This window comes from Beta vulgaris, chromosome 9 (genome assembly GCF_026745355.1).
Source record: "Beta vulgaris subsp. vulgaris cultivar EL10 chromosome 9, EL10.2, whole genome shotgun sequence".
Lineage (NCBI taxonomy): Eukaryota > Viridiplantae > Streptophyta > Magnoliopsida > Caryophyllales > Amaranthaceae > Beta > Beta vulgaris.
Window position 1 is genome coordinate 33738607 of NC_079210.1, and position 27834 is coordinate 33766440.

General features: G+C 36.9%; 1 protein-coding gene across 2 annotated transcripts; it reads left to right on the plus strand.

Moving 5' to 3' along the window:
• Positions 1 to 27802, plus strand: LOC104883225 (uncharacterized). Of its 2 annotated transcripts, XM_010667705.4 has the most exons (25): positions 6 to 457; positions 3506 to 3673; positions 4391 to 4465; positions 5321 to 5399; positions 5600 to 5664; positions 5782 to 5871; positions 7609 to 7698; positions 7826 to 7912; positions 9251 to 9334; positions 12798 to 12917; positions 14195 to 14223; positions 14308 to 14446; positions 18082 to 18630; positions 20082 to 20629; positions 20704 to 20767; positions 20879 to 20981; positions 21087 to 21262; positions 21924 to 22049; positions 22322 to 22392; positions 22520 to 22582; positions 26298 to 26370; positions 26922 to 27041; positions 27124 to 27201; positions 27277 to 27327; positions 27453 to 27802. In XM_010667705.4, the coding sequence occupies exons 1-25, from the start codon at positions 206 to 208 to the stop codon at positions 27552 to 27554; spliced, it is 3402 nt and encodes a 1133-aa protein (XP_010666007.2). In that variant the 5' UTR covers positions 6 to 205; the 3' UTR covers positions 27555 to 27802. The 2 variants fall into 2 exon arrangements, 1 of the variants encoding a protein (XP_010666007.2); XR_008967710.1 differs by lacking the exons at positions 22520 to 22582; positions 26298 to 26370; positions 26922 to 27041; ... (1 more) ...; positions 27277 to 27327; positions 27453 to 27802 and having other exon boundaries at positions 1 to 457; positions 21087 to 21273; positions 22322 to 22337.
• The last annotated feature ends 32 nt before the right edge of the window (positions 27803 to 27834 follow it).

Genomic DNA, 27834 nt, shown 5'->3' on the forward strand with positions numbered 1-27834 from the left:
AGACACTTAGTAAAATTATTGGAAATCAAAAGCAGGTAAAATTTCCGGACATCAGAAAAGTCGAAAAGAAACAATTATAATCAGATCTGCAGCTGCTCGTCTCACTACTCTTCAACACCAAAATCCAAAATCAACTGACAAATGACAATGCAGGAGAATCCAAATTCTGAATCCAATGATTTCATTCTCTCTCCTCTAAACTGAAATGCAGCCGGGATCATCATCATCATCGCCATTTTCGCTAAGTCCACTACCTTTCTTATACAGCATTAATGGCGAATTGAGCAATACCTCGTCTGAAGGTTTTGACACTTCTAGGGTTTTGTTTTTGGCTTCTTTGTGGTTGTTTCAAGGCGGAGGTTCCATGGACATATCTAAGGTCGGAGAGAGAATCCTTAGCTCAGTTCGCTCCGCTCGTTCGCTCGGTCTTCTTCCTTCTATTTCCGATCGTCCTGAGGTCAGAATTCTCATCTTCATTCTCTCTCCGTTTTTATCTAGTTTTTGAGATTAATGTGATTAGAATCGTCGATATTTGATTTCTAGGTTTGTTTGTTTTGAGGAAATTTCCGTTTGATTTGGCCTTGGTGTGCCTCGATTGAGTGTTATTGATTAGAGGATGAAAGTTGAGTGAGAGAAGGAAGTGGCGGATATTATGTGATCATATCATAATAATATGATTCGTACTAGTAGTTTATCATAGGTGAGAATGTGGATTAGTTGTAGTGCAATTAAAGAAAGTTGTGCTTTAAGTTTCTCCTTGAGGATTGAGCAGTAATGTCAATCTAATCTAGGCGTTTATTGGCTTGCTCGAACATTTGTTTGTTGGAGATGAGGAGTGAGTGATGGTTTTAGCCACAGCTCGAAAATGCGGTTTCGGCCACGATCGTGGTAACAATGACGGTGATGCAGAAGCGGGGATGGTGCGGCTGTTGTACCACCAAATTATTGGCTCATCCCTGAACCTACCTAAAACGCGGTTTATTTACACCTTTACGATGCGCATAGTATTGATTCGCTAAATTTGAAAACCTTTATAACTCCGGTGATACTATACGATGCGGCCTTGTTTTGACACCATGCTTTTAGCCTCTAGGTGATTGTTGCTTGAACTGAAAGTATTGTTGTACAGGAACCCTTGGCGTGTCCCTCGATTGCATGTTCGTGATTCGAGGGTGAAGTTTGAGTGTGAGAAGAAGTGGCGGATTTAATGTGATCATAATAATATGATGCGTACTATTAGATTTATAAAAGGTGAGGATGTGGATTAGTTGTAGCGCAATCAAAGAAATTTTTGCTTTAAGTTTCTCGTTGAGGATTGAGCAGTAATGTCGATCTCATCTAGACGTTTATTGGCTTGCTCTAACATTTGTTTGTTGGAGATGAGGAGTGAGCGATGGTTTTAGCCACAACTCGAATATGCGGTTTCCGTCACGATCGCGGTAACAATCACGGTGATGCAGAAGCGGGGATGATGCGGTTGTTGTACCACCAAATTATTGGCTCTATCCCTTGAACCTACCTAAAACGCGGTTTATTTACACCTTTAGGATGCGCGTAGTATCGGTTCGCTAGATTTGAAAAACCTTTATAACTTCGGCGATACTATACGATGCGGCCTTGTTGTGACACCATGCTTTTAGCCTCTATGTGATTGTTGCTTGAGCTGAAAGTATTGTTGTGCACGGACCCTTGGCGTGTCCCTCGATTGCGTGTTCGTGATTCGAGGGTGAAGTTTGAGTGTGAGAAGAAGTGGCGGATTCAATGTGATCATAATAATATGATGCGTACTATTAGATTTATAAAAGGTGAGGATTTGGATTAGTTGTAGTGCAATTAAAGAATTTATGCTTGAGGACCGAGGAGTAATGTCTGTCTAATCTAGGCGTTTATTGGCTTGCTCGATCATTTGTTTGTTGGAGTCTTGAAGAAGAGGAATGAGTGATGGTTTTAGCCTCAAGATGATTGTTGCTTGAAACTGAAAGTATTGCTGAATTACTGACCAGGCAACCAACGCTAAGGTTAGAAATAGATTTAGCAATTAGCCGAATGCAATGTTTCTTTTCTCTCTCTTCAGTCTACAGTCTACAGTCTACACTATCTTTCTGTAGTTGGCCTTGAACGTTGAACAATAGTTTTCTTGTAACAGCTTTATGCACCCTATAATTTAAATGTGAGATATGGTAAGTTTCATAATAGAGCCAAAGTTGAAGCCGTCAACAAGCTCAGCTGAAAACTACGCAGTTAAATGGTAAATTTCCTGTCTCTGAGACACTTGAAGCTTTCATGCACAGGCTGCACCTCCTTGCCCTATTCCGATGGTTCAAGTTTGTCTGTAGTTGTGTTGTTCAAATTGATTGTATCCTTACTTACGCTCTAACACTTGCCATCTAGTGATTTGTTTATATTGCGTGGGGTGGAGACCCATAAGACGCCATCTACGTGCGTGGCTAATGGGAAGATGTGCATGTGCTATTTCTTGTTTTTCCATTGTAATCCAATATTGTGGAACTAGCTCTTGGTGTGGTTGGGTGTATGTTTGGCATGATAAGGGACGAAAACTTTTGTGGCATCTCTCAGTTAGCTGTATATGTATATGCATGTTTAGATGGACAGTAATGATTGAATCTGTCTTTGCTGTCCAGTAACATTTTTTGTGAGAGAGGCGTATGTGTGGTTTAAACACCTGATTTTGAGGCTTTTGCTAGGAATCCCCTTTCCTATTGTTGAAAGACTCCTGCTAGTGCTGCACGGGAATTTCATTTCAATACAGGAAGCTATCCATCCATGTACTTGTATTGACTTAAGGAGGACATATGTGAACTGGATTTGTGGACAAATTAATTAAAAACTGAAGAAGATGATTTTCACTAATAAGTCTGAAATTACAGAAAATAAAATGATAAACATAAACTATTCGAGTGACTTGACACACTCCCAACCTAACCACTAAAATGAACTACTAAATATTTTCTTCATAGTTCTTCCCTTTACTCTTATCTATTCATAGTCTTAATGATACCTCTTTCACTCTAACTTAACTGTCTTCTCCCTAAAGCTTCCTAACTGATTAATTGTGCAATTCCAATCATACCCCTCGTATAGCTGGCTCACGATAATCTTCCCCTCCCGACTTTACATCCTGTTTTCGTCAATGATCTACTCCCTTTTTCCACAAATAAACGTCCTGTATATTATTATGGTCAGTCCACCTATTAATGTTTTGTACCTTACTAAAATTTACATCCCAACCAACTCACTTAAATCAGATCATATGTGCTCCTCCTCTAACTACGTCTCTCTTTCAGTCATTTCTGAAATCTTACTTCTACACTATCTAGTAGTATCTACCAATGAATCCTTACGCTCGTGTACTATTTTAGTCTTACTATGTGTGTGCCCAAACCTAAAACCTAAAATGACATTTATCTAGTAGTCTCTGTGAGCTTACTGTACAGTGGAAACAATCTGTTTGTATTTTATCTCTTGGTATTTGAACTTTGTACAGGTTCCTGCTAGGGCAGCAGCAGCAGCAGCTGTTGCTCGAGCTCTTGCAACTTTACCTCCTGATCAGAGGTTAAGTCTCCCATCAAGCTCTGCAGAACTGAGTTCCATATATGGAAGTAGTGCTCATTATCCAATTGTAGAGGAATTAGAAGAAGAATTCTATGAAGAGGTTTGCCACTGATTGGTTTCTTAGTTAATTCATATCGAAGTTATCTTTTATTTCTTCCTTATATAGTAGTATGCCTGAGTCATTGGGTATTTCGTTGTTGTTTCAATTACTTTTGTTTTTCTTTGGCCCATTTGTTGTACTTGTATCATATGATTAACTATGTTTTTGACATTTCCATTCGTTCACCCCCGAGAATGTTATATGAGCATTTTTCTGTTTTGGGAATTTTGGAGATAATATACTGCCTTTTGTTCTTATTGCCTTCTTTCTATTTCTTGTCCATGAGTCCCTCTTGGACATAGAAGCTTTCCCTATAAGAGTAACTTCTATGACACTTTACCAGTAAGACTTTTGTGGCACGTTACTAAATGACAATATGACATGGCCTCTAGTTTACTTTTTGTTGGAAAGTAAATATTCCCTCTATTGACAGATTTGTCCTTCCAGATTACCCTGTAAACACCAGAAGGATGATTTGTTGCTGGAAATTCTGTGTGTCCACACTCCACAGAGTCCACTCTATCTTACTAGATATTTTGTGCAACGGTTTATTAAACTCTTGCAAGAAAGAGAATATATATTGCTTCTCTAATCTCTTTTGAAAAGAAACTTTCTGGCTATCTAGTGAAGGCTTTCAATGACATTGTAGTATCAAAATACTTGAATATTGTAATAAAATTCAATTAATGTTATGATTTTGTGAACTTCTGTGAGCAGGATTTTGATCCACTTATGTATGTTCTGGAGCATATTCCTTCTGAAGAAGATGAATTGGAATACTATGAAAACAAGGTACGACTATGTTATCTTCTTGATTCTCTTGTTTATGACAACGAAGATTGTTAAAATGTGTATTTCTATGTTTTGTTTTATGTTGCTGCATCTGGCAGTTTCCCACACTAGGGTTATTGGTTTGACAAGAAGTGGTCTGTGGCACCTGATTTTACATTCTGCCTGCAATATTGATTTTATAGCTGCATAAAGTATATGATCTGTAATACAAAATGTTAGTGCAGCTGGTGACCGTTTCTCAGATATGTGAGTTCTGATTATTCTAGTGCTAGCTTTTTATTAGTTGCTTTGGAATTTTTTTTTACCTTGTCTTACTTAGGATTTGTTTGGTTTATTAGAAAACATTTTTCTGGTAGAAAACCCAAATGAATATTAGTATATATATATATAAAAGCTTAGAAGCAGAAACTGGAGATGTTGGGAATGAGAGAGTGGAGGAAAATGGTTTTCCTTCAAATATGGGAGGAAAAATGGTTACAAAGAGATGGAAAAGTCCTTTTCACCTTAGTTTTCTTTTTTATATACGTCGTCCAACCAAACAACGGAAAATGGGGAAAATAGTTTTTCTCCAATACAAATGGAGCCTTAGGATACATGCTTAGACTGGACTACCCAGTTTGATCGCCCATCAGATGTACCAATCAACCACCTGCTTATACTTGAGCTTGCTTAATGTCTTACACTTCTTACAAAGAATAGGAAAACCATTTGACAGTATTATCCTAGTTTTATCTTGCTGTCACAGAGTATACCATTCTGTCTGAGCGAAAGTTAAATTTTGATTGATTTGGTTTCGCTAGGTTTGACTTCTCTACTTGATTAGTTTTTTTTTTTTTTTTTTTTTCTCTTTTTTAGGCTACTGTTAGACTAGCGCAACTGGAGAAGATATCTGCACATTTATCCCGCCATGTCATGGAGCATCATGAAGAAATGGGTATGCTTTTCTTTTAATCTTCTTTTTCTGGTGACATGTTTTGTTAGCTTATGAGTCAATTGCTTATATAAAACTAATGGTCATGGTTAGTTGAAGCTGTGTTTTAACGGTGGCTACTCTGGTAGAATCTTTTTTTATGACTAACTATACGGGTTGTAATACTCTAAATTTATAATGGATTCAATATATTTTGCTGTCAGTTAGGGGTATGCAATTGGTAAGAGAATTGGAGAGGGACTTGAAGATCGCCACAGTTATCTGCATGGTACTAATATGAAAACCAACATCGAAACATCTTTTGCTAAAGTATACTAGCATGTTGATTGCAGAAAGGGTCTATCCTCAATTTAACTTTATCATGTTGCATAATTGCCATTTGCAGAACGGGAGGAGGCATCTGACATCTTCTATGCATGAGGTTTCAAGGGATCTCATTGTTACTACAAATTCAAGAAAGAAGCAAGCTTTCTTGGTATTGAACTATGTCCTTTTCTATGCAATGTGTTTTTTTAAAAAAAAATCTCCCTATTACTTTATCATTAAAGTGGTCTTGTTTCTAGATAAGAATCATGTTAGATGGTGTGGTATCTTGCCAGTGTTATAGCTGGTGTTGATCTTTCCCTGGGAAGCAGTAGAAAGTAAAAGTCTAAAATGAAGGAACAAGTGGGCAGTGACTATAATTAGTCTGGGGTTTTCATTTCTGTACCTTGAAAGACCTTTCTTAAATTGTATTGGAACTAGGAGAACTACAGAAAGATAGTAGAATTCTACTCTGATTTTAATTGGTGTGAGAGTTTTGTATGTGTCTTGAGGTATAAATTTTTTTACTTATAGTGCCCCTTTCTGTAACTCTCCTACCCTTTTCTTTCCTTCCTATGATGTTTATTTTTCCCTGCTGGTAAAAGGACATTTTAGGCTTGACCCCCGCAGTAGGGGTTTGACCTAGTTTTTCTTTCCTTGGTAAAAATAAAAGATAGTGCTCCTTTCTGTGTGGGGTTGACTCTCCCGTGATGCTCCTGTAATAAAATAGTATATTTACTATTCCCTCCATCCACATATTATAGTCACAAATATTCTAGTAGAGTATTGGTTTGTGATGCATTTTCTGAAAATAACCTTTACAAGCTGGATTGTGAGGAGGTTGTGGAAATATTCTTACTATTATCAAGGTTCCTTGTAGCAAAGTAAACCCAAATCCTTAACTATCTGTGTTGGGACAATGTCACAATTAATCCGGACAGAGTGAGCATAAAAAGAGAATAGATGTCTCATGTCTCTTCTGATGAATGATTAGATTTGGTACGAATCGAATGAGCTATTCTTCCTCTAACATGATGGATTCCACGGACATATATTTTTTTTGTTTTGACAATGATCTATATATCTGACATGATGCTTCTCATGGTAAGCCACTAAGCCATTGCTGTCTCTATCAACTCAGGGTTCCCTGTTAAATGTGAAATCTGGGTACCTAAAAAGTGAAAATATAATACTTGGAAAACATAATATCATTATGTGTATGGAGTAAAGAGGACTTTGGTTGGTGAACATTTCAGACTGTTAATTCCCTACTAAATCCACAGAAGCTATGGGGCTGCTAAACGAGTTCGAAAAGATTTTAGGAAACGGGATCTGTGATTTTCGAGGAAGTTGGAACTAGAAGATTCATTTGGGTAATTGAGAATGGGTACCATAGACCTTTAAGAAATTTAGAATACTGTATATATCAATAAGTCAACTAGACTCTTTTGCTAATTATTGCAACATATTTATCTGTACGTACTCCTTTCATCCAAAAGGATAGTCGCATTATTATTGTACAATATTCAGAAAAAGTCATCATTTTCTTAGACTAATGATGATTTGTAATTGATTTCCCCAAAATAACCACACCAAAAAAGAGTAATGGGAAGAGTGACAATGATCCATCTATAATAAAGGATCTTTCAGTAACATCATTTCATATTCTCAATCATGAGTGGTGGCGACAAAATGACACTTGTGTTTTCTTTTGATCAAAATATATTGCTTCTTTTTACTATGATGAGACCCCCTATTTTTCCGGGTGTTGTGCAATCGCATACAACTCCCAGTTGGGACTAGCTCAACTACCAGAACAGCTTTGGAGATTGGTTCTTTGATTTTGATTAGTAAGAGGCAGCATAAGTTTCTGTTACACTATCTTTCATATCTTCGAACTATTTTGCAGGATGTGCTCCCAGTATTAACAGAACTATGTCATGCTCTGAATATCCGGAAAGAGCTTGAAACACTTGTTGAGGAAGGGAACTTCTGTAAGGTTGAATTATGTATAGCTTTCGTTTTATCAATTCGGTCATCATCTACATCATTATCATTTAGTTCCTACATTTCAAAGGACAATATTCTATTCTACTTGCTTCTCACCAAATTCTACCTGATTGCAGGCATTTCAAGTACTTTCAGAATATTTACAACTTCTAGATACACTTTCAGAGCTTTCAGCTGTGCAAGAAATGAGCCGCAGTGTTGAGGTAAATATTACTTCAGTCTGGTAGATTATTGTCTTTCTGTGAGTGTGTGTATTGGGGTTTCGGGGTGGGGATATAAGGCTCCACGTGGATAAAGTAGAAATTGATTATTTACCGTTTTTTTTCTAAGTGTTACCTGAAATAATTTATATTTTTTTCTAACACAAATACACAATCTTTATTCATGTTTTTAATGTGCGTTACTTGCAACTTGCTTAATTAAACTAAGCCAGCAGTTAGCTTGAGTAAATATTCTTGGGAACTTCAGGAGTTTTGACATTTTCTTCTTTCACGAGCCCCTGCAAAGTTTGCTTGTGTACTGATTGGTAAATTATTAGGATTCTTTGTATCAACTTTTGAGTTTTGAGATACTCCTTGAAAGGTATGAACTAGATTTATGCTGATCGTAATTTGTACATGAATAATTAATTAAATCTAATCAAATAAATATATAAATTTATCTATAGTTATACTCATGGTGTCAAAACAAGGCCGCATCGTATTGTATCGCCCGTGTCGTAAAGGCTTTCAAAGCTACCGAACTGATACTACTCTTATCGTAAAGGTGTATGTTTGGGGGGGGGGGGTCAAGGGATATGTCATGGTCTAAGCCGATATTTGGCGGTACGACAACCGCATCAGTCCCGTACCCGCATCACTGCGACCATTACCTCGGTCTTGACAGAAACTGCATTTTCAAACTATGGTTATATTATATAGTGTCTGAGAAAGCAGATGTGGCATTATTTTAGTAATTGATATTAAAAGTTTATTATTTCCACTTTTGAATAAAATATTCTAATACATCTTTTTAATATAATTCATCGAGATTAAATCACGTATTTTGGTTTTCCCCTCACAATATCTACTACAAATATTGATTCTTTTTTTTTTGGCTAAAATTTACCTTTCTATATAGCACTAAAAGATACTTTTAGTTCTAAAAGATAATGAATGATAGTACTCCGGTGATAGCATGTCATACATTTTCTTGTGATTAGGATGTGTTTGTGTAGGGTATGACTGAAAATTTTGCATTCAACTGTTAAATCAGATTGCTTATGTTTTTTTTCTATGTCAATTAGCATTTCGTCTATTAATGTGATCATGCTACTGCAAATAGTTTCAATTACTTATGCCTTTCCTGTGCACAATCAATCAAGGAATTTGTCTTAAAGATTCTGATAACTCATAACTCTTCTAATTGCAGCCCCTCAAGTTCCATTGTTTTACCTAAATTCATTGTATGAGATATCACCTTTTCCCCTTCTTTAAGTACTTTACAGTTTAGACGGCTAATGATCAAGATTGTTTTCTGTTTATTTCCACATATGTTCCCAGGTTTGGTTGGGCAACACTCTTCAGAAGCTGGATTCCTTATTATTACAAGTTTGTCAGGTTTTCAAGAAGGAGAAATATGTAATTGTATGTATAAGCTCCTTAATTCTTCTTGCTTGATTGAGGAAGTCAGTGAAATATTATGTTATTTCTTTTTTTGTGTGTTACGTTACTCGTGTATATGTGGTTGAGTTGATGGGAACGTTATAGCTAAATTCCATGGAGCACCTTGAGTTTTATTTATATAATGCTGTCGTAGAATAATAGATGTGAAAAAAAAATTATTCTGTTTTATGAACAAATAAAATTGTATGCTTTGCTGGTCTAATTTTTTCGGATTGAAGATCCTAAAATTCATGTTTGGTTTGGAGCATTCCTGTATCTTTAGAGAAATTGGGGGTAGCGAGAGGGGTGTAATATGCTATAAAGTTAAGACTTGCTTAGGTCCCTACCCCTAGTCTTGCCCCAAGGTTGGGGGTGGGGGGTGGGGGGGGGGGGAGGAGTGAGGGTTTTCTTATATGATTTATTTATTTTTGGATGATAGAGGAATTATTATGCATCTTAAGATATCAATAAGGCATGTATAACCATAATAATTTTCTGAGAAATAGTAGATTAGAAACATCAAAATAAAATTGAAATTCTAAATTGCTAATCAATCTCCCTTGACAGAAGGTTTATATTACAGAAAACAACATAGCTCTGAAAGCAACCAGGAAACTTTTCATCATTTTGAGGATACGAAAAAAAAGATATTAACTTTGCATTGGAAAGTGTAAAAGAAGCAGCCAGGAAGAACAAAAAGGAATGGAGGAGTATATAGGATAACTATACAAGTGAAGTAATATTCTAGCATTTCATGGTGTCAAAGTAGTACATGGCTTGCCTTAATTTGAGCTCATCATCATCTTAACACATTGTTTCATTCACGAATATTATGACTGATATTTCAAACGAAACTATGATGAGATAACTTTTTATGCAAAGAATAGATAAATAGTTAGATTTTAGCTGATTCTTCTAGTTCTTTTTTTTTCTTTCCCTGGATTTATTATTATCTAATAGATTGTGTAAGGATATTTTATGAACTTTACTTATTAATTTGTGTTTTTTAGAATATATTTTCTTTTTGGAATTTGTGCTTGCCACATCACCGTCTGGATACAAAAGCTAACTAAGTTTGGTTGTGGTACGCAGAGTGGAACAACTTTGTAAACCTCATTTACTCAAAGTGGGACTAGGACTACCATAAGTGGGACTATAAACCAGAGGCATCCAAAGCGGAATTTTACCAAACCTCAGGCAACTATAATGTAAAATGGGAATTTTTCTAATAATACCTATGAAGCACTGAGACTTGTGAACCTAAACCTTCAACTTGAAAATATGTATCGGTTCCTGAAACATCCAATGAACACAAATCATCTTATATACGCTAGTCTGTATGTTGAAGCTTGTTTCCCTAATGAAACATCTGGAGAAAATTGTTTCATGCTGGGAATATTGGTGAAACTTGCACTCTTTCTTTGTCCTACAGCATAAAAAAGAAGAGAGAAAAGAATTAATTTACTATGTTCAAATCATCTTATATACGCTAGTCTGTATGTTGAAGCTTGTTTCCCTGATGAAACATCTGGAGAAAATTGTTTCATGCTGGGAATATTGGTGAAACTTGCACTCTTTCTTTGTCCTACAGCATAAAAAAGAAGAGAGAAAAGAAATAATTTACTATGTTCAAATCATCTTATATATGCTAGTCTGTATGTTGAAGCTTGTTTCCCTAATGAAACATCTGGAGAAAATTGTTTCATGCTGGGAATATTGGTGAAACTTGCACTCTTTCTTTGTCCTACAGCATAAAAAAGAAAAGAAAAAAGAATTAATTTACTATGTTCAGATCTGAATATAAACCCTGCAAAGGTTTGCTGGAGCTGACTCTTCACACTATTCGTTTGCTCTCTCTCTTTATCTGTCTCTCTCACATTCAGCTCTGTCTGCTGCCAATGCTTGGTTGGAGCTTCACCTGGAAACCTTAGAGAGAAGCCGTCTGATCCACTGTGCTCAAAGTGGACTGTTTTTTGTTTTATGGCATTGACTATCATTTACGATATTCCCCTTTTATTGGGATTTGGGGGGGGGGGGGTCGGAAAGGGGTTCAACTGTGCTTTAGTGCGTGTTTTGGCATTTGGGTACATAACTGCCAATCTTTCTTTTTAGATTAGGTAGTACATAATTATTTTAAAGGGACACCAAGAGTGGTCAATTCTATAGAAAAACAAGATGAATGGTCAAAGAATACCAAGCCTTCATGAGATGAAATGTCTCTGTACCATATAAATCTATTGACCCATGCACTGTCCCTTGATCCTTAGAATCATGCATACTATCTGCATGGTAGGGAAGGATAAGTGATGCTCTTGATCCTCAAAAAATAGAATTTAAGGCTTTGTGATTAGGCTTTTTGTCTCAACAATCTACCATTTCCTTCTCCTTCCATGTACACAAAAAGCTCGTCTGAATAACTAGCTTTTACATTCCTGCAATCTACTTGTGCTCATTCAACCTCCTCTTTCTAGCTTCCAGAAGATCTTTCAATGCACCAGGTTGAAGCAAAGATATAAACCTAAGTGTCAACTGTCACAAAATAACACCCAAGGACAAAAAAGTTGGTTTACTCAAGTTTATCTTTTGTTGGAAACTTTATAGGATCCCCTGGCTTTGAACTGGGACAAGAAGGATAGTTAGAGCTATCAACTCTTGGGAGTATTTTGCAGAGTGTTCTTACAGAAAATAGACCTCCACCATACAGCCATACGGCCCCATACCCTAGAATTATCTCAATATTGTTCTGAAAAATCTAGATAGCAAATTGAGCAGGTACAGTTCCCAGCATTGACTCGGAAGATTTGAACACCATTCCACGACAATTTCTCATCTAAATTAGGTACTTTAGAGTTTAGAGGGCTGAGATTTGTTAGTTATAACTTTGAGCAAAAGATACAAAGAACAACTTTCTGGAGATTTATTCTTTGAAATATGAAGCTTTGCATATATGTTGGCTTGATATATATGTTGCTTACAAGAATCCCTTGTACAGAAAATATTCACTGGTGCAGCCAAATGATGGTAACCTAGAAAGAAAGAAATTACGTCAACAATACCTTATAGACTCCTAGACCTTTGTGTTTTAACTTTTAACTGCTGGACTGTTTGTAAACTCTCAACTTTAATGACCCTGGAATTATGGCTGAGTAATCACTACTGCTTTTACTGTGCAAGATTTGGAATTATCTCACACATAAAGGATAACAATCCTTCTTTTGGTGAACTTTGATGGGATTTCTCTGTCTAGGTATCTGTGTGGCTGACACACTGTCATGCATTTTTGTTTTTCTTGTGAGGACTCAGGCTTCTCTTTTTGTGTTGCAGGTTGCTCTTGTATAACCCCCCCCCCCTCTTCCATAATATCTACCTATGTCATATATCACTCTCTTGATTCTAATTCAATTTCTTGGACCTAATCCTTTTTTTGTTTCATTATCTATCGTAGGTAGTTGATGCCTATGCATTGATTGGGGATATTTCTGGTCTTGCCGAAAAGATACAGAGCTATTTCATGCAGGAAGTACTTTCTGAAACTCATTCTGCAGTGAAGACTGCAGCTCAAGAGGTAACAATTATTAGTGGAACTGTTTGGATATTGAAGGAGCTTCTGGATACTTGTGATGTTGTGGTTTTTAATGTGAAGGAATCCAGATCTAATCACCTAAGATCTACTCTTTTCTCTTGGTTGGATATGCTTTCCTTTGAGGATTTGTAAAACCCCTCATCGAAGTCTCTTTAGCTGCTGCAAAGATAAATATATACTTCCTCTGTCATTTATAGTTCCTACCAAATTGTTTGGCACGCAAGTTTTAGAGAATTATAGACAAGGTAAACGAAGAAAATACTTAAAGAGTAGTGATTAGACTATAGGTTTTTGAATTATTTTGATTAGTTTGTCCGTTTACCTTATCATCATGCTCTTGGAACTGTGTGCCAAACAACGATAAATAACAGAGGTAGTATAACATCTATGTTGCCTTGTTATGTTTTTCTAAATTGTCACCAATTTAGATAGGTAAGGGAAGGTTGCCTTGTTATGAGATTAAGGTTCCGACATTGTTGTTGTTGTTGTAAGGCAAAGTTGTCAGGACCGAATCCTACCTAATATTGATTGGGGGGGGGGGGATCGGACGGATAGTATAGGGAAGTAGGATTATAAGATCCTAAAATAGCAAAAATAGCGATAATGCTGTTGTAAACTTGTAATACAATATAAAACATGGCTTTCAAGTAACTGAAATACTAAAAGCATGTTTTTACTCGTAATAGGTTGATACTTTTCAGAGTTAAGTCTACAAGTAATAAACTCTGGAATACAAGTGCAAAATTGTCAAAATTGAGATTGTGGTTATAGATGTAATTATATGAATGTCTTGGATTATGAAATTTATAGCAACAACTATTAAGTTCTTTAATTAATGAGCTAAATTTGTAATAAGAAATGTAAAGAAGAATTGTGTATTATCTCATTTACCATTGCATGTCGGATCTGATCGGATTGTAAGATCGTAACAATTTAATTTTTTATCCTGAAAACATTGAGATTCTACTAAGGAACGGGATTAATCACATTTGCTCGGATCGTAAGATCATAAGATCTGGATTGGGATTTTTACAATAATGAGGTTTGGTGGTGAGCCCCTTAGCCAGGCCTATCATAAACTAACGAATTAGTCGAGTAGACCAAGGCATATGAGAAAAGATGGAGGGATGAGGGTGGGGTAACGCCCTCATGCATCCAACAAATATCTTTCCCAAATTCGAAATGTTGAAATGTGTGAGTACATGCAATAATTGTGGTTTTCAGTTTTTCTGATAGACCCTCATGACTAATTTTGGCAGGATCAGGATACAGACAATCTACAAAACAGGTAAGTTGTCTATATTGAGTCATTATATGTGTTTGTCTTTTCTGAGTGAAGTTTTGATATGCTTTCCACTTGTTCAATACCCAGTTCGAGACTTACCTACAGCGACCTATGTCTCCAGTTACCCGAATCTAAGTTCAGACAGTGTTTGCTAAGAACACTAGCAGTACTTTTTAGGTTGATGTGTTCTTATTATGCAATAATGAGCTTCCAGCCAGAGAATGAGGTAATATACTTTAATTCTAACTAGTGATATTTAGTTTCTTATGATTAGCTATGTCATGGACTTCATTTGCTGATCTTAATTGGTTGTTAGTTGTTACAAGTGTCAGCTCTTATTTGAGTTCATATGAGAATGCATACTTACATGAGAAATGAGAATGAATTTTACGCGCTATAACTCTTATGAATAGCAGAATAAGTGATGTAACTCTACTGAAAAAGTGATGTAACTCCAAAAAAAAAAAAATATTAGAATTTTTTTTTTCTTTTTTATGGGCTCAATATATATATATATATATATATATATATAATCTTGCTTTCTACTTTTTAGTGAAGTATTACCTAATACCTATGTTCTACCAATTGGGTAATTGCATGAGTTAATGGGTCTGTACAACTTGATGAAATCTAAATATGCATTCATATATTCATTTTAGAAGGTTGTCAATGATCCTACTTTCTAGCATTATGTGCATGGTTGCTTGCTCCTTCAATCTTTGCTTACTCTGGATGGGTAACTCAATTTACTTTTTCCTTCCTTTGATCTTGTAAGGCTGGTCATATTTATTCTGTTACACTGTCATTGGGTTCTGTGACTTCCTATCCGCTAGAGGAACTATTTACTTATGGTTTCTAGGGGCTATCTCATATATGAGGCTAGGAATAGAATAATAAAGAAGGCATGCAAACTCCTCTCATTCTTTTTTAAAGTTTAATTAATCCATTTCGTCATGGAATAAAAATTTAAATAAAAGGCTGTAGACAAATAGTCTACAAATGCTTTCTTCATATAGACCATCACTGTAGAGACATAGTGCAGATATTTTTTGGAGAAAAGATAAGTAGTTCCCCCTCCATTTCATTAGATAATGCATTTATAATTTGGGTGCATAAATTAGTATTCCTCAAAACCAGGAAAAAGAAGGTCAAATGGTCAATCGAGTGAAGCATCCTTCTTAAACATAGCCATTTGATGGTATATCAGGGAAAAGAGGGTAAGTTTGGTAATTGGCATCAATAACTCAATGTTCAATTGGTTTTCGATGACATTTTAATCTATACTGTGATATTATAGGCCATATATTATGAAAACAGGGAGTATTGATCATTTTTTTTCCTGGAGGGGAGCGGGTATCATCATTGGTTCACATAAAAAAAAAGTGAATTGCTGCCCTATGTTTTGCTAAATATATTGAATAATTTACATCTTTGTCTATAACAATGTTCTTAGCGCAGTACTTACAAGCTCATTACAACCTGTAAGTTTAATGTTAATAAGATTGCAGCAACATACTGTAATGTCAACAAAAAGTTGTAAAGAATCAATGAGCTAAAATCTTCTCAAACTATTACAGTCTGCACCTCTAGATTGAATAAAATGTTGGGTTACCTATCAAATATCATTGATTCTAAATGTTGATTCCGGGATCTTAGGGTTTGAACTTTGAAGGGAGGTTGGGGGGTCCGCTTTTGTAAAATTACTATAGGGAAATTCTAGATGGTGACCCTAAGTTTTGTAAAATTCTAGGTGGTGGGAGAAAAAAGATTGATTCTAGAATGTGACCCTAAGGTTTCTCAATTACATTTACTGTATTAATCTTTCTTTAAGCGCTAACTGAATGCTGAATGAGTATTCTACTATTCAATTGAGTTTGGAATTGCATCGATAAAGGAAAGTTGCGATTTCAAAAGATTTCTAGAGAGGGAGGGAGTTGAAAGGTAATGTCTTTGATCATAATGGTTGAGAGGTGGAGATACAGGGACTTAATAAAAAAATAAAAAGCTTCATACTAATGTTCAGTTAACGCCTAATTCATGTTTAATGTCACGGTAATGGTAATTCTAAAACCCTAAGGTCATATTCTAGAATCAATCTATTCTTTCCCCCATTTAGAATTTTACATAACTTAGGGTCACCATCTAGAATTTCTGTCAAGTTTCAATGCTTTGCCTTTTTGATAGTAATTGCTGCGCACATAAGTTTTTTGCTTTTCTTTCTTTTATCTACCTAAAATAAGTTGCCTCTTATATATCCCAGTTAAGGCTAATCCCCCAGAGGTCCTGTCGTAAGCGAAGGATTTGTGTGCGAGGCTTATAATATGCATTTATATGGTATATATATCGACGTTGGAAGCTTTAAAGAATATATGTTTGATTGCTGAAATTAGCCTCTTTTGATACAAAAATACATGACAGCTGATTGTTTACTAGGATAACAATATTGGAGGGAAGGAGAAGGAAGGATGAAGACCAAAGTAAAGCAAAGGGATGGGGGAGGAGGTGAAAAGCTATGAGAAATCATGGCAATAATCTCAACTACCAAGGCGTTCTATGTAAAAGGAGCAAAGTGATGACAGTTCCTTTTCACTTCATTACTTGGAAGCGCTCCTTGCCCCTTGTAAAGAAAATTAAATAATAAAAAACCTAGTTCTTGATTTCTTTCTCTTTTCTTTTTCTTCCTCATCATATAGCTCTCCCCATGGATGGATTTTATCCTCTACCACTTTACCCCTCTATTTATCTATTTTAATATCCCCCTTCTTTCTCCTGTTCTAGTTACGGTGTTACCCTACCATCAACAAAAAGTTGCTGAAAGTTCACAAAAGGGACAAAGCAAACTTCTAAGGAGGCCCTCTTCCTCTCCCTCTCTCTCCCTCCCTCCCCCCCCTACCTCCCTCTCTCTCCCTCTCTCTCCCCCCCCCCCCCCCCGCTCCCTCTTCCATTTTTGCGACTATTCCCAGAGAATCCCTGACCGATGATGCTTCGCTTGCCTTGACCTTCGATAAATCCTTCCTGCCGATGTAGGTGGTACTAATTTATTATTCACAACTACTATACCCTCTCCCTTGTCTGCTCCGATTTAGCTATTAATGGAACCTACTGAGGCACCTTGAAGTTAATGATATGTTCTTGGGCATTGGAATTCTACTCATGCTGTTTAACAATAGGAGTTTGGTTGATCAATAGCCTTATGTTGAAAATTATTAGGTGATGATGACTCTAGATTTTAAGTCATGATTCTAAATTCTAGAAGGTGGTCTTACTTTATGATTCTAGAAGATTCAAAAGACAAGAAAGGAGCCTTTTTTAAAAAAAAAAAAAGGTGGTTGAGCTTCATGTTGGTGTCATATGAGGATATAAAAAGTAAGATGAAGGATAAGGGAGAGGACAGAAGAGAGGTAAATTTGAATGGTGGGACGGGTGGAAAGAGAGCGACGTAGTGCTTTACTGCTTTATTTAAGAAGAGGTTGAAAATGTGAAATAGTAATTTTGCATGCCATGCCAATGTCGGTAGTAACTTTGCTAGTTTGGTTTAAGTGGCTTTGGGTATTGCATTAGTTGGGATTTTGCCATATATTACCAAAATTTAGATTATTTCTTGATAGTTGTGTCATTCACTTTAAACTTTGAAGATGTATATTGATTTATAATGTAAAAAATAGGAATGGTTCACGGGTGTAATCCCAATGGATGGTCTTCTCATGTTAATCCAAACTATGAATTATTTCATAAGAGTCCCAATCATGGGAGATGCTTTTTGCAAAAATCTAGCGCCCTTTAAAAAATTCATTCTGGAATATCATGTCATACTGATACGTGCTTATAATCTTGTTTCATTTATGTGGTTCCCTGATGCAGGAGAGCTTGAACAGGCAAAATGATATTTCTCAGAAACCAGAAGAGGTTCAATCAATGAATTTAGGTACAGGAACTTATGAAGATAGAGTAGATAATGAATCTTTAGCTGCTTCTTCTGAGAGATTGGGACATTCTTGTTCTGCTGGTGAATATGCAAGTGGAAATTCTGCTGATGCTTCTGGAACTAATGGCTCCCTTCCTGGGGATTGCAATGGCATGTCTGATTTTCCACTGGATGATAATACCATGTCCAACAGTGGATCTCCGTGGTATGAACTGCGAAGGGATGCTACAGCTCTTGTTTCTCAGTCGCTTCAGAGGGGATGTAAAAACTTTTGGCAACTTATGACAAGTCGTGTTTCAGTGCTGCTTTCTTCTGCTGCATTTTGTTCAACCAGTATTCACCAATTCCTCAAAAATTATGAGGATCTGAATGTATATGTTTTGGCTGGGGAAGCATTCTGTGGAGTTGATGCTTCTGAGTTTAGAAAAAAATTGAAGGCTGCATGTGAAAGTTACTTCAGTAATTTTCATAAGCAGAACATATATGTAAGTCTTATTTCGTTCTTTCTTAGAATGCGCTATGATTAATTTTTGTTCTTACTCTGTCCCAAAAGAAATTTTTACATTACAATTTTTCTCTTCTCTCTACATCACAAATTCCTTTTTTTTTTTTTCTCATAACAGTTTCTCTTACTAAATCTGTTCTCCATCTTCTTTCTCTATTTTATCTACATTCAATAAGTATTCTAGAACGTGTGCTGAAGTCAATAATGTTCTTTTGGGGATGGAAGGAAATTTTATCTTCTCTTCTTCTATATATATTATTCTCTTTGAGCTAATTGTTGCTTAATTACTAGGAGCTTTTTTTTAGGTACTTTCTTTCTAACTACATCATTATTTGTTGGTACAACTTTTTTTTACTACTGCTTAAAGCCCATGTGTAACCGTTTTCAATATGAGTGCTGGTGTCTAGTGTAGCTGCATATTTTGAATTCCATTACCCTATCAGTTGTCTTTGGTCTGTAATTTTGGATGGATAGAAGTCTTTGGTCCTATCACATGCAAACAAAAATTAAGCCTATCCTTCTCTGGTGAGATTCTTTGCACTATCCGTGATTTCACCCTAAACTTGCAGAATGAACATGCTTTATCAGCAAATGTGATAAAATATGACAATAAAGATGGAAATTGTAGTTGAAAAAAAAAAAAAGATGGAAATCGTTGCGGTATAAAGCAAACTTGTATGTTTGGAGAAGTTACCGTTTGGATATGTCGATGTGACAATTTGATGATAGCTACTTGGGTTGTTCAGGAAAATATGGTTAAGGAACTCTGGTGTTAAAGCTGTTATTATTTCTAATACAACGAAAAATTGATTAAATAGAAACCCTGATGCGCAATGTGAAAGTTTCCATTTCGGGATGTCCCAACTACTGAACATTGCTAATTTGGAAAGTGTCTCACTTGCGAAGGACTGAAGGGCCTTATGGTACTTTTTATTTATAACATTTCATAATCTTGCATGCAAAAGGGTTTGTCAACAAAAGCCGGTTGGGGGAATAACTGAGAGAGGACTAGGAATCCTGTAGAGAAAGAGGTCACGAAATGATCCAAAGGAGATCATTAGAATATTATAGACTCGCAACCAGATTTTAAATGGTCAAATGACTCTTCGGAAAATTTCAATTGGACAGCACCTAAGGGAGGCATACTTTAGCGGTTTTATGGAACAGTTTGACTTTGCATATAATTGTTTTCTCATTGCAATTGCGAGGTCAGATGTCCCCCAGTCGTACTTTTCTTTCATTTTATCAAATAAGTAATCTCTTCTTATATAAAAAACTAGCATTTGCAAGTATGACTCAGATATTGCTCACATCCATCTTCTTAAAGTATATATCGTATACTATTTCTATTCTAATACTCGCATTTTTCAGTTATGCTCTGCATGATTGTGCTTTTTGTGTGCAATAACATTTATTTTGTTATAATTTCAGGCTTTGAAGATGGTTTTGGAAAAGGAATGTTGGCAGAAATTGCCTCCTGATGCTATTCAAGTAGTCAGTTTTGCTGGCCTCGTTGGTGATGGAGCACCTTTAATTGCATTCTCAGATGTTAGTTCACTGAATGCCGGGCAACTTCATTCTAACAAATCAGTGCCTTCTGCTGAATTTGGGGCTAGAAAGAGTGGATTTTCTCATTGGCTTATAACTGGAAACCCTTTTCTGATGAAAGTTTCATCTCCTGCACACTGTCATACATCTTCCCCATTTGTTGATGAGGCATCTGGTTCTGTAGAATCTGGTGTAACTCCTTCAAGATATGAATCTAAGAAGTCATCTACCGTTGAAAATAACATGAATCATGCAAATAATGGGACTTATATTCTAGATGATGAAAATGAGGATCTTCTCGCTGACTTCATCGATGAAGATAGTCAACTTCCTAGCAGGATATCTAAACCGCTTTTTTCGCGTAATCACTCTTCTCAATGGAGAGATGATGAAGCTTCAGCACAAACAGGCTCATCACTTTGTCTCTTGAGGTGAATTTTGTTGTCTTCTAATTTATATGCACGTGGACATAGAAGATGCACTTTGCTAAAATTATCTATAACAGGTTCATGGACAAGTATGCAAGGCTTATGCAGAAATTAGGAATGATCAATGTTGAGTTATTCAAAGTATGTTCTGGCAAAACTATATGCTCCATCCGTAACTTGCAATGTAATCTTTATCTGCCGTGCTGTTTCTCCTTTTAAGAAATTGTTGTTTCACATGATTAATTCTTGTAGGGATTATGCCAATTGTTTGAGATCTATTATTACTTTGTCTTTGACACGTTTGGTCACCAAGACAGCTATGTTAATGGGAAAGGTGTTGCTGACACTCTTAATTGTAAGTTACTGTGTTTTGTTTTGTAGCCATTTATGTTTCATCCTCTCCAGCGCCTTAGTTTTCTCATGTGTCAACTCATTTTAAGATTATTTTTTTGTCTTGCAGATCGTTTGAGGACAGCGGTTAACAGAATAACACAAGACTGTGAAGAATGGTTAAAACCCAAGGCACTTACCTCTTCAGTGTCATTGCCTACATCTCTTAATTCATCATTGAAGAATATGGATCTAACACCTACAATTCCTCCTGGCACAAATTTTAGTCACTCTCCAGATCTCAAGGTGTCTGCTTAGTAGGGCCACTAATCTTTGTCATTGCTTATGTAAATTTCTTGGATTGAAACAGAGAAAATGCACAATCAAGTTCCTACTGCCTCATGCTCCACCGCTTCTTTGTGTGTGTGTGTGTATGTGGGGGGGGGGGGGGGAACCTCTATGAGAACCTTGTATGTAATAATAGGAATTTTTTGGTTAGAACTGGTTAGATGTTCCATAGTATCAAATTGAACCATGCATACATCTATGTTGTTAGTTACAAATTGACTATAGTTTTTTGTTTTTGTACTCGCCATATTCCTAAGTAGAAAATTGCTGTAATGTGAAAGACTCCACTCTGAGCATTTTTATTTCTTGTAAAATGGTTAAATTTACAGTTATTATTGCTGTAGATAAACTATATTCTTCATAACTCCCTAAGTAGACTTCCCTTTTTCTGTTTTATATTGCTTTTCTCTTATTGTGCACCTAAGTTTGTCTGAAGGTGTTCACTTTGCATATGATATGTGCTGCTGGATGAAAGAATACCCCCCCCCCCCTCTCTTGACATGATATGACTGAATCTTTGGCTTTTCTGATAAAGGAATGTATTTATCATATTATTACTGTGAATTGACAGTCTGCAGTCTGTATTTTCTCCTGTACCTAATATCATTTCAATGTGCAGGAAATTTGTGCTGCTGTTGATACTGTATCTCTTGTTGCTCGAATACTGCATAGATCAAAGCCTCATCTTCAGTCCATGCTTTTGCAAAATAATCCAGTTGTAGTTGAAGATTTCTTTGTCTATCTGGTATGCACCTTTCTGTTTCCAGGACTATCTTGAACTGAGATTGATCCTCATACACTTGGGAAACATGTCATTGCTTGCATTTAATCCTTTGATCTGTGCCATAATGTTATTAACATCTTTTTTTGGTAACTTGCAAACATGAATCTAATGACCTAAACCTTTTTCACTTACTTGCTGCTGAATTGTTTATATAGTATTCTGTATGCCATGCGCTTCTAACATTTTAGTCGCCTCTGTACAACTAATGACGATATGAGAATTTTGGGTTTCAGGTTGACTCTGTGCCAGACCTCACAGAGCACATTTATAGATCAACTGCAAGATCGCTTCTTCACATCAATGGGTAAGACAGTGTTCTTGTTAAAATTAATATGATCACACTGATGATGCATATAGGATGCAGTGCTGTGGGTACACGATTTCTTCTTTATATATATTTTCTTACTTTGTTCGTGGCAAATTATGTCCAGGTATGTTGATCGCATTGCCAATGCTAAATGGGAAGTCAAAGAACTTGGAATGGAGCATAATGGGTAAATTGTCTTTATTTGTGCATTTTATAGCATTGATGTTTGCATCTATATAACTGTCCCCGACACCCGAAACCACCCCCCCACCCCCCTCTGAAGAGGAGCAAAGGAAATAAAAACAAAACAAACGAGAAAGACCCTAAATTTTAGCTTCTTTGTTTATGTTATGCAGAGTATGAAACCCCAGCTTATGTTTGGTGTTCAAAGTGCCTCTCTCTGCAGCTCTGATTACTTAAACATCAATGGTCACCAAAAGCCAATTTAGTCCTTCATTCTTTTAGGAAGGTTGAGGACTCTGTTGTATACCTTCAGTGACACCAAAATATACTTTTGGTTATAGCTTGTTGGTCTTACGGTTCAGTTCATTAGGTGCCTCTGCATTTGGTTTTTCTTAAGTTGAGTTTTTCATCACTTGTTAAATGAGAACTTCCTTTGAGCATCGGCTAGTAATTCATATATCTTGTGACCATAAGAAAGACAACTTGGTGTTAAAAAAAACAAGGACAAAAACAACTTTTCTCTTCAGTACTGGGTTGACAGGTTGTCTTTTGAAGGAGATGGTATATTCACCATTGGTAACTTTGTAAATAATGTAGGGGTTATGCTAAGATAGTATAGAAGAATTCCATGTGTTTTATGAAAGGGAGAGAGTCAAAGGAGAATGCTGCTTTAGAAAAGCTAAAGGACTACAACTAAGCCAGCCTGCCTCTTCAGGATTGTGATAAGAGCAGGAGACCTGAAAACATCTTCGCATCTAGTGCATAGCAAAGAGGAAGGGGGCTGCCACCAATGCACCTACCTACTTGTGCTTCGTCCTCAATTAAAGTCAAGAGTATGGAATACCAGGGGATGTAAGAAGCATATAATTACACAATCCTAGAACTACTGGCCTTCGTGGCCTATTCATGACGAGCCACCAACACCTCGGAGGTGCCTCATTATATGATCTCTCTCTCTCTCTGCAAAAGATGGTATCATGGTGAGAGCTACCATACAAGTTGGGTTGTGTCGAGTTCATGTTGGGTTTATAGGTTAGCTGGTTCAAATCCTCAACCCGAACCCGATAAATCCATGATGTTGTTGACCTCTCTGTACAAATTGTAGACCTCTGTTCAGAACCCAGTAATCTGGGTCGTATAAAATTTGATATTAGGTACAAGGAACTAGACTATATTTTGCATTTTTGGTGCCTCCCTAGCATTCTAGTTTAGTTCACAATCTGTCTTCACATATAAATTTTGTTTTTGACCATGTTTAATTTAGGAAAATTTAACATTATTAATCCGAACTATTAATGGCCTTTTTAAAATAACCCAAACTATTAATTTACTCAATATAATCCCAACTATTCAATTACCCTTCTCATGTTAGTCCATCCTTACCGGTGACCCCCTCTACTGGTAAAAGAAAAAACTCTTTCTCCCTCATCTCTGCACGCTCTCACCATTCACCTCTACTGAGGGTAAATCCAGTTGCGCAATCTGAATCTCTTATGGTCCCTTTCTTTTTTTTTTTCGCTTGTGTTAACAAGGAGCAAACATTTTATTTTTGTGGTGTGATTCTTTAACTAGATGCTCTAAGTGTTTTGGCTACAAGGTTCCTTGTGATCCAACCCATTAGTCTTTTCTATTATTACCGTGCTGCATTTGGGCTGCAGTAGATTTATAAATTTTTTTTTGTTGAATTTTTGATTTTTTCATTTTTGGACCAAGTTTCTCATGCTATTGGTTAAAGTCAGATTTCTTTTTTTCTTTTTGTTGGAAAGGCTTCAGCATGGTTTTGGGAATGGGCTAGTACTGATATTAGATGATTTGGGTGGTATTAGGTAGTGGTCAGAGAAGACAACCAATGAAAGATGATGGTAGGCTGGCTGGGGTCTGGATAGAACAACTGTCTTTTACTTCTGTTCGCTACTCTACTGAACTCGCTCGTTCCGAAAGAAGAGCAGTTGCTTCATTTCCTGGCACAAGAAAAGCCCTTAAAAGCCCCGGCAAATCTCTCACATAGGGTTCCCCATGCAAGAACTTTTTTCTCACGAACTGGGTGGCAATCAACTTCAATGTGCTTCGTCCTTTCCTTTCCTCTAATGGGCAGCTTTCCTTGCTTGCATCTGATCTAAGCCTATCGCCTGCTTCCAACTACCTCCGCAGGTCTTGTTGACAGTTTCCTGTTTAGATAGGTTTTTTTACTGAATAATGGCATAGGATCTGGTCTTGTGCCTGCCTATCGTCGACTTTCTTCGCACCTTTTAAAGTAGACAGTTCAAAAGAAAGGGGTTGATGGGGAATGCACCAGGTAAGGGATCGGGATGGTGTTGTTGGTAGCCAAAGGAAGAAGTAAGGGGGCGTTTGGTTGGAGGTATGGTGGAAAGGGTAAGGGAAACAAGGAACTGACTCTCTTACTTGTTTGTTTGCTCAAATCAAGGATACTTTTTACCCTTTCCTAACCCCCAAAGTCCTCTACTTTCATTCCCCTCCAAGGGTTTCACTTACCCTTTATTTGACTCATTACTGACGATCTCTTTGAGCACCCAACCACCCCTTGACCCAACCACCCAACCACACCTGACCACCCTACCACCACCACCACTTGCGCACCCTACCACCACAACCCGACCCCTCCACCCCAACACACCCTACCAACACAACCAGCAGCTGAGAAACACCACTACCATCCACCACCTAAACCACTAACCCACAAGGCCCACCACAACCAGCAGCTGAGAAACACCACTACCATCCAGCACCTAAACCACTAACCCACAAGGCACAAACCCTAGAAAAAAAATTGGAAGAACGACACAGCAGCGGCACGAAAGGGAGGGTGAGAAGGCGACGGCATAGAGAAGGGGAGGGGGAGAAAGCAACAGCGCGGGGCAGGGAATGGGGAGAAGGCGATGGTGTAGGGGAGGGGGAGAACGTGACGGTGGGAAGGGGAGGGGGGAACCGCTGCGGGGAGGGCAAGGGGAGGGGGACGACAAGGTGTCGTTACTGGGGTGGGGAGAGGCGGCAGGGGAACAACAAGAGAGGGAGGAGTGGTGGTGCTGTGGTGGAAGAAGGGTAACAGGAGGAAGAAAGAGGATTGACATTGTACCAACCAAACACCACTCTAAATCTAAGGGTTTTGATTTCCTTTGCCATTCTACCCCTTTCTTGATTACATTCCCTTTACTCCATAGCAACCAAATGGCCCCCTAAAGGAATGGAGGGGAGCCTGCGGGTTGACGAAGAAGCCATTATAGACTGCCTGCAAGGGTTGTTGAGGTCAGGGCTGAGGAAACCATGGAGGAGAGAGGCGAAACGAAGTATTAAAAAATTAAAAATTTCAGCCCAATTAAATTTTGACACGTCACTTTAACCTGCTTAGAAGCTGAAAATAAAGTCAGGTTGTTTTGAGAAGGGTGATCAGATAGTTTGGATTGTTTTGAGTTAATCAATAGTTCAGATTATTTTGGGAAGACCACTAATAGTTCAGTTTAGTGTTAGTTTTACCTTTAATTTATTGATGCTTTTGATCTAGACAAAATAAAACTTTTCTAATATCTTCTAGAATGTCATTAACCTCAGCTTTAGTTTAAGACTGAACTTTGCAATTGGTTGTTTGTTGAGGAAGTTGTCAAATCTAGAATATGAACATGTGTTGTATTCTCATCATTACCTATATGGCAGTTGCTTCAAATATACTGCTAGTAATCTGATGGTTGTCCATATATGAACAGTTATGTTGATTTGCTTTTGGGAGAATTTAAACACTATAAGACAAGGCTTGCACATGCAGGAATCGACAAGGAGGTAATATTTTGTGGCAAGGTTATTAATTGCACTGATTTTTTATTTTGTTACAGTTCAGGAATCAGGCTAACGATCAATTTCTCTAGTAGCTTTAGATTTTCTAAATCACTAATAATCCCTCCTGGCCCCTGCATTAGCATTTACCATTTGTGTGTTAACAGTACTTTAATGGCTGTTTCTGGTGGTATGCTTACTTTGGGGATCCTGGTCTCTTACTAGAATGACATTTAGCTTCACAGTACCGTTGCTTCAATTTGTATGTCAGAACGTGCTTTGGGAAGTTGGTCAGGGATTGAGGGAATTATATGATCCAAGTGACAGGGGATAAGAGATAGAAAACATAAACCCAGAAAGAAAAATGCAATTGTGATCAGCTTGCTGATTAGCTGCTGAAGGTATTACTAATGAACTTATGTTTCAGCTAGAGGGAAATTTTTTTTGAGATTCTGTATTACTGAGTTATAGCTGTCGAACTTGTCACTGTAAATACTTCCTTTTGGCCTATTATTGTCTTGTTTGCTGCATCTGAAGCTTTTTTCCTGTTCCACTAGGTTCAAGAACAACTTTTGGAGCATGGTGTCGAAATTGTCTCAGAAACACTTGTTGAGGGTCTATCACGTGTGAAGAGGTGTACAGATGAAGGCCGAGCTCTTATGTCTTTGGATCTACAGGTTTTCTTCGCAAGTGCTGTGCAGAAGAATTTTGTTACAATATTTTATTCTCTCGATGTTTATCCATCTCTCTTTTCTTCAGGTGTTGATAAATGGGCTTCAGCACTTTGTGTCTAAGGATGTAAAACCGAAAGTGCATATAGTTGAGACATTCATTAAGGTAATGATATAAGTACATGTAATGCTATTCTTAGTTTCTTTTTTGAGGGTTAACTCTGTTCCACTCTTTTGGTAGGCCTATTACCTTCCAGAAACCGAGTATGTTCATTGGGCCCGTGCACACCCGGTATGTAAAAATACACTTCTATAGTCTTCTGCTTGAGTGTTATCATTGGGGAAAAGAGAGAAGTAAAATTATCTTTCTTACCTTATGCATTTATCTGACAATATGAATATGGTTATTGTTTGCAGGAATACAGCAAAAGTCAAGTTGTAGGGTTAGTTAACCTTGTAGCAACTATGAAAAGTTGGAAGAGAAAAACCAGACTAGAAATTATTGAGAAGATCGAATGATCTAGCAAGATTTGAATTGGAAACTGTGTTAGGGTTTTCTGTATCTAGTTATCTTGTTTCTTGGAATGTAAATTGGATAGTATCTCATCTTCATTTTTTGTGTAGATAGAAGGTTGTACATGTAATCCTATTTTGTAATATAAGGTGGTTTAAAATCACCCTTTTGATAAATACAGGAACTTAGATGTAACTTTGGATCACAATGAATTATATTATACATATACGAGTAATATAATTTTTTAATCTTATTTCGCGCTTTCAGTTTATCAGTGTACATCAG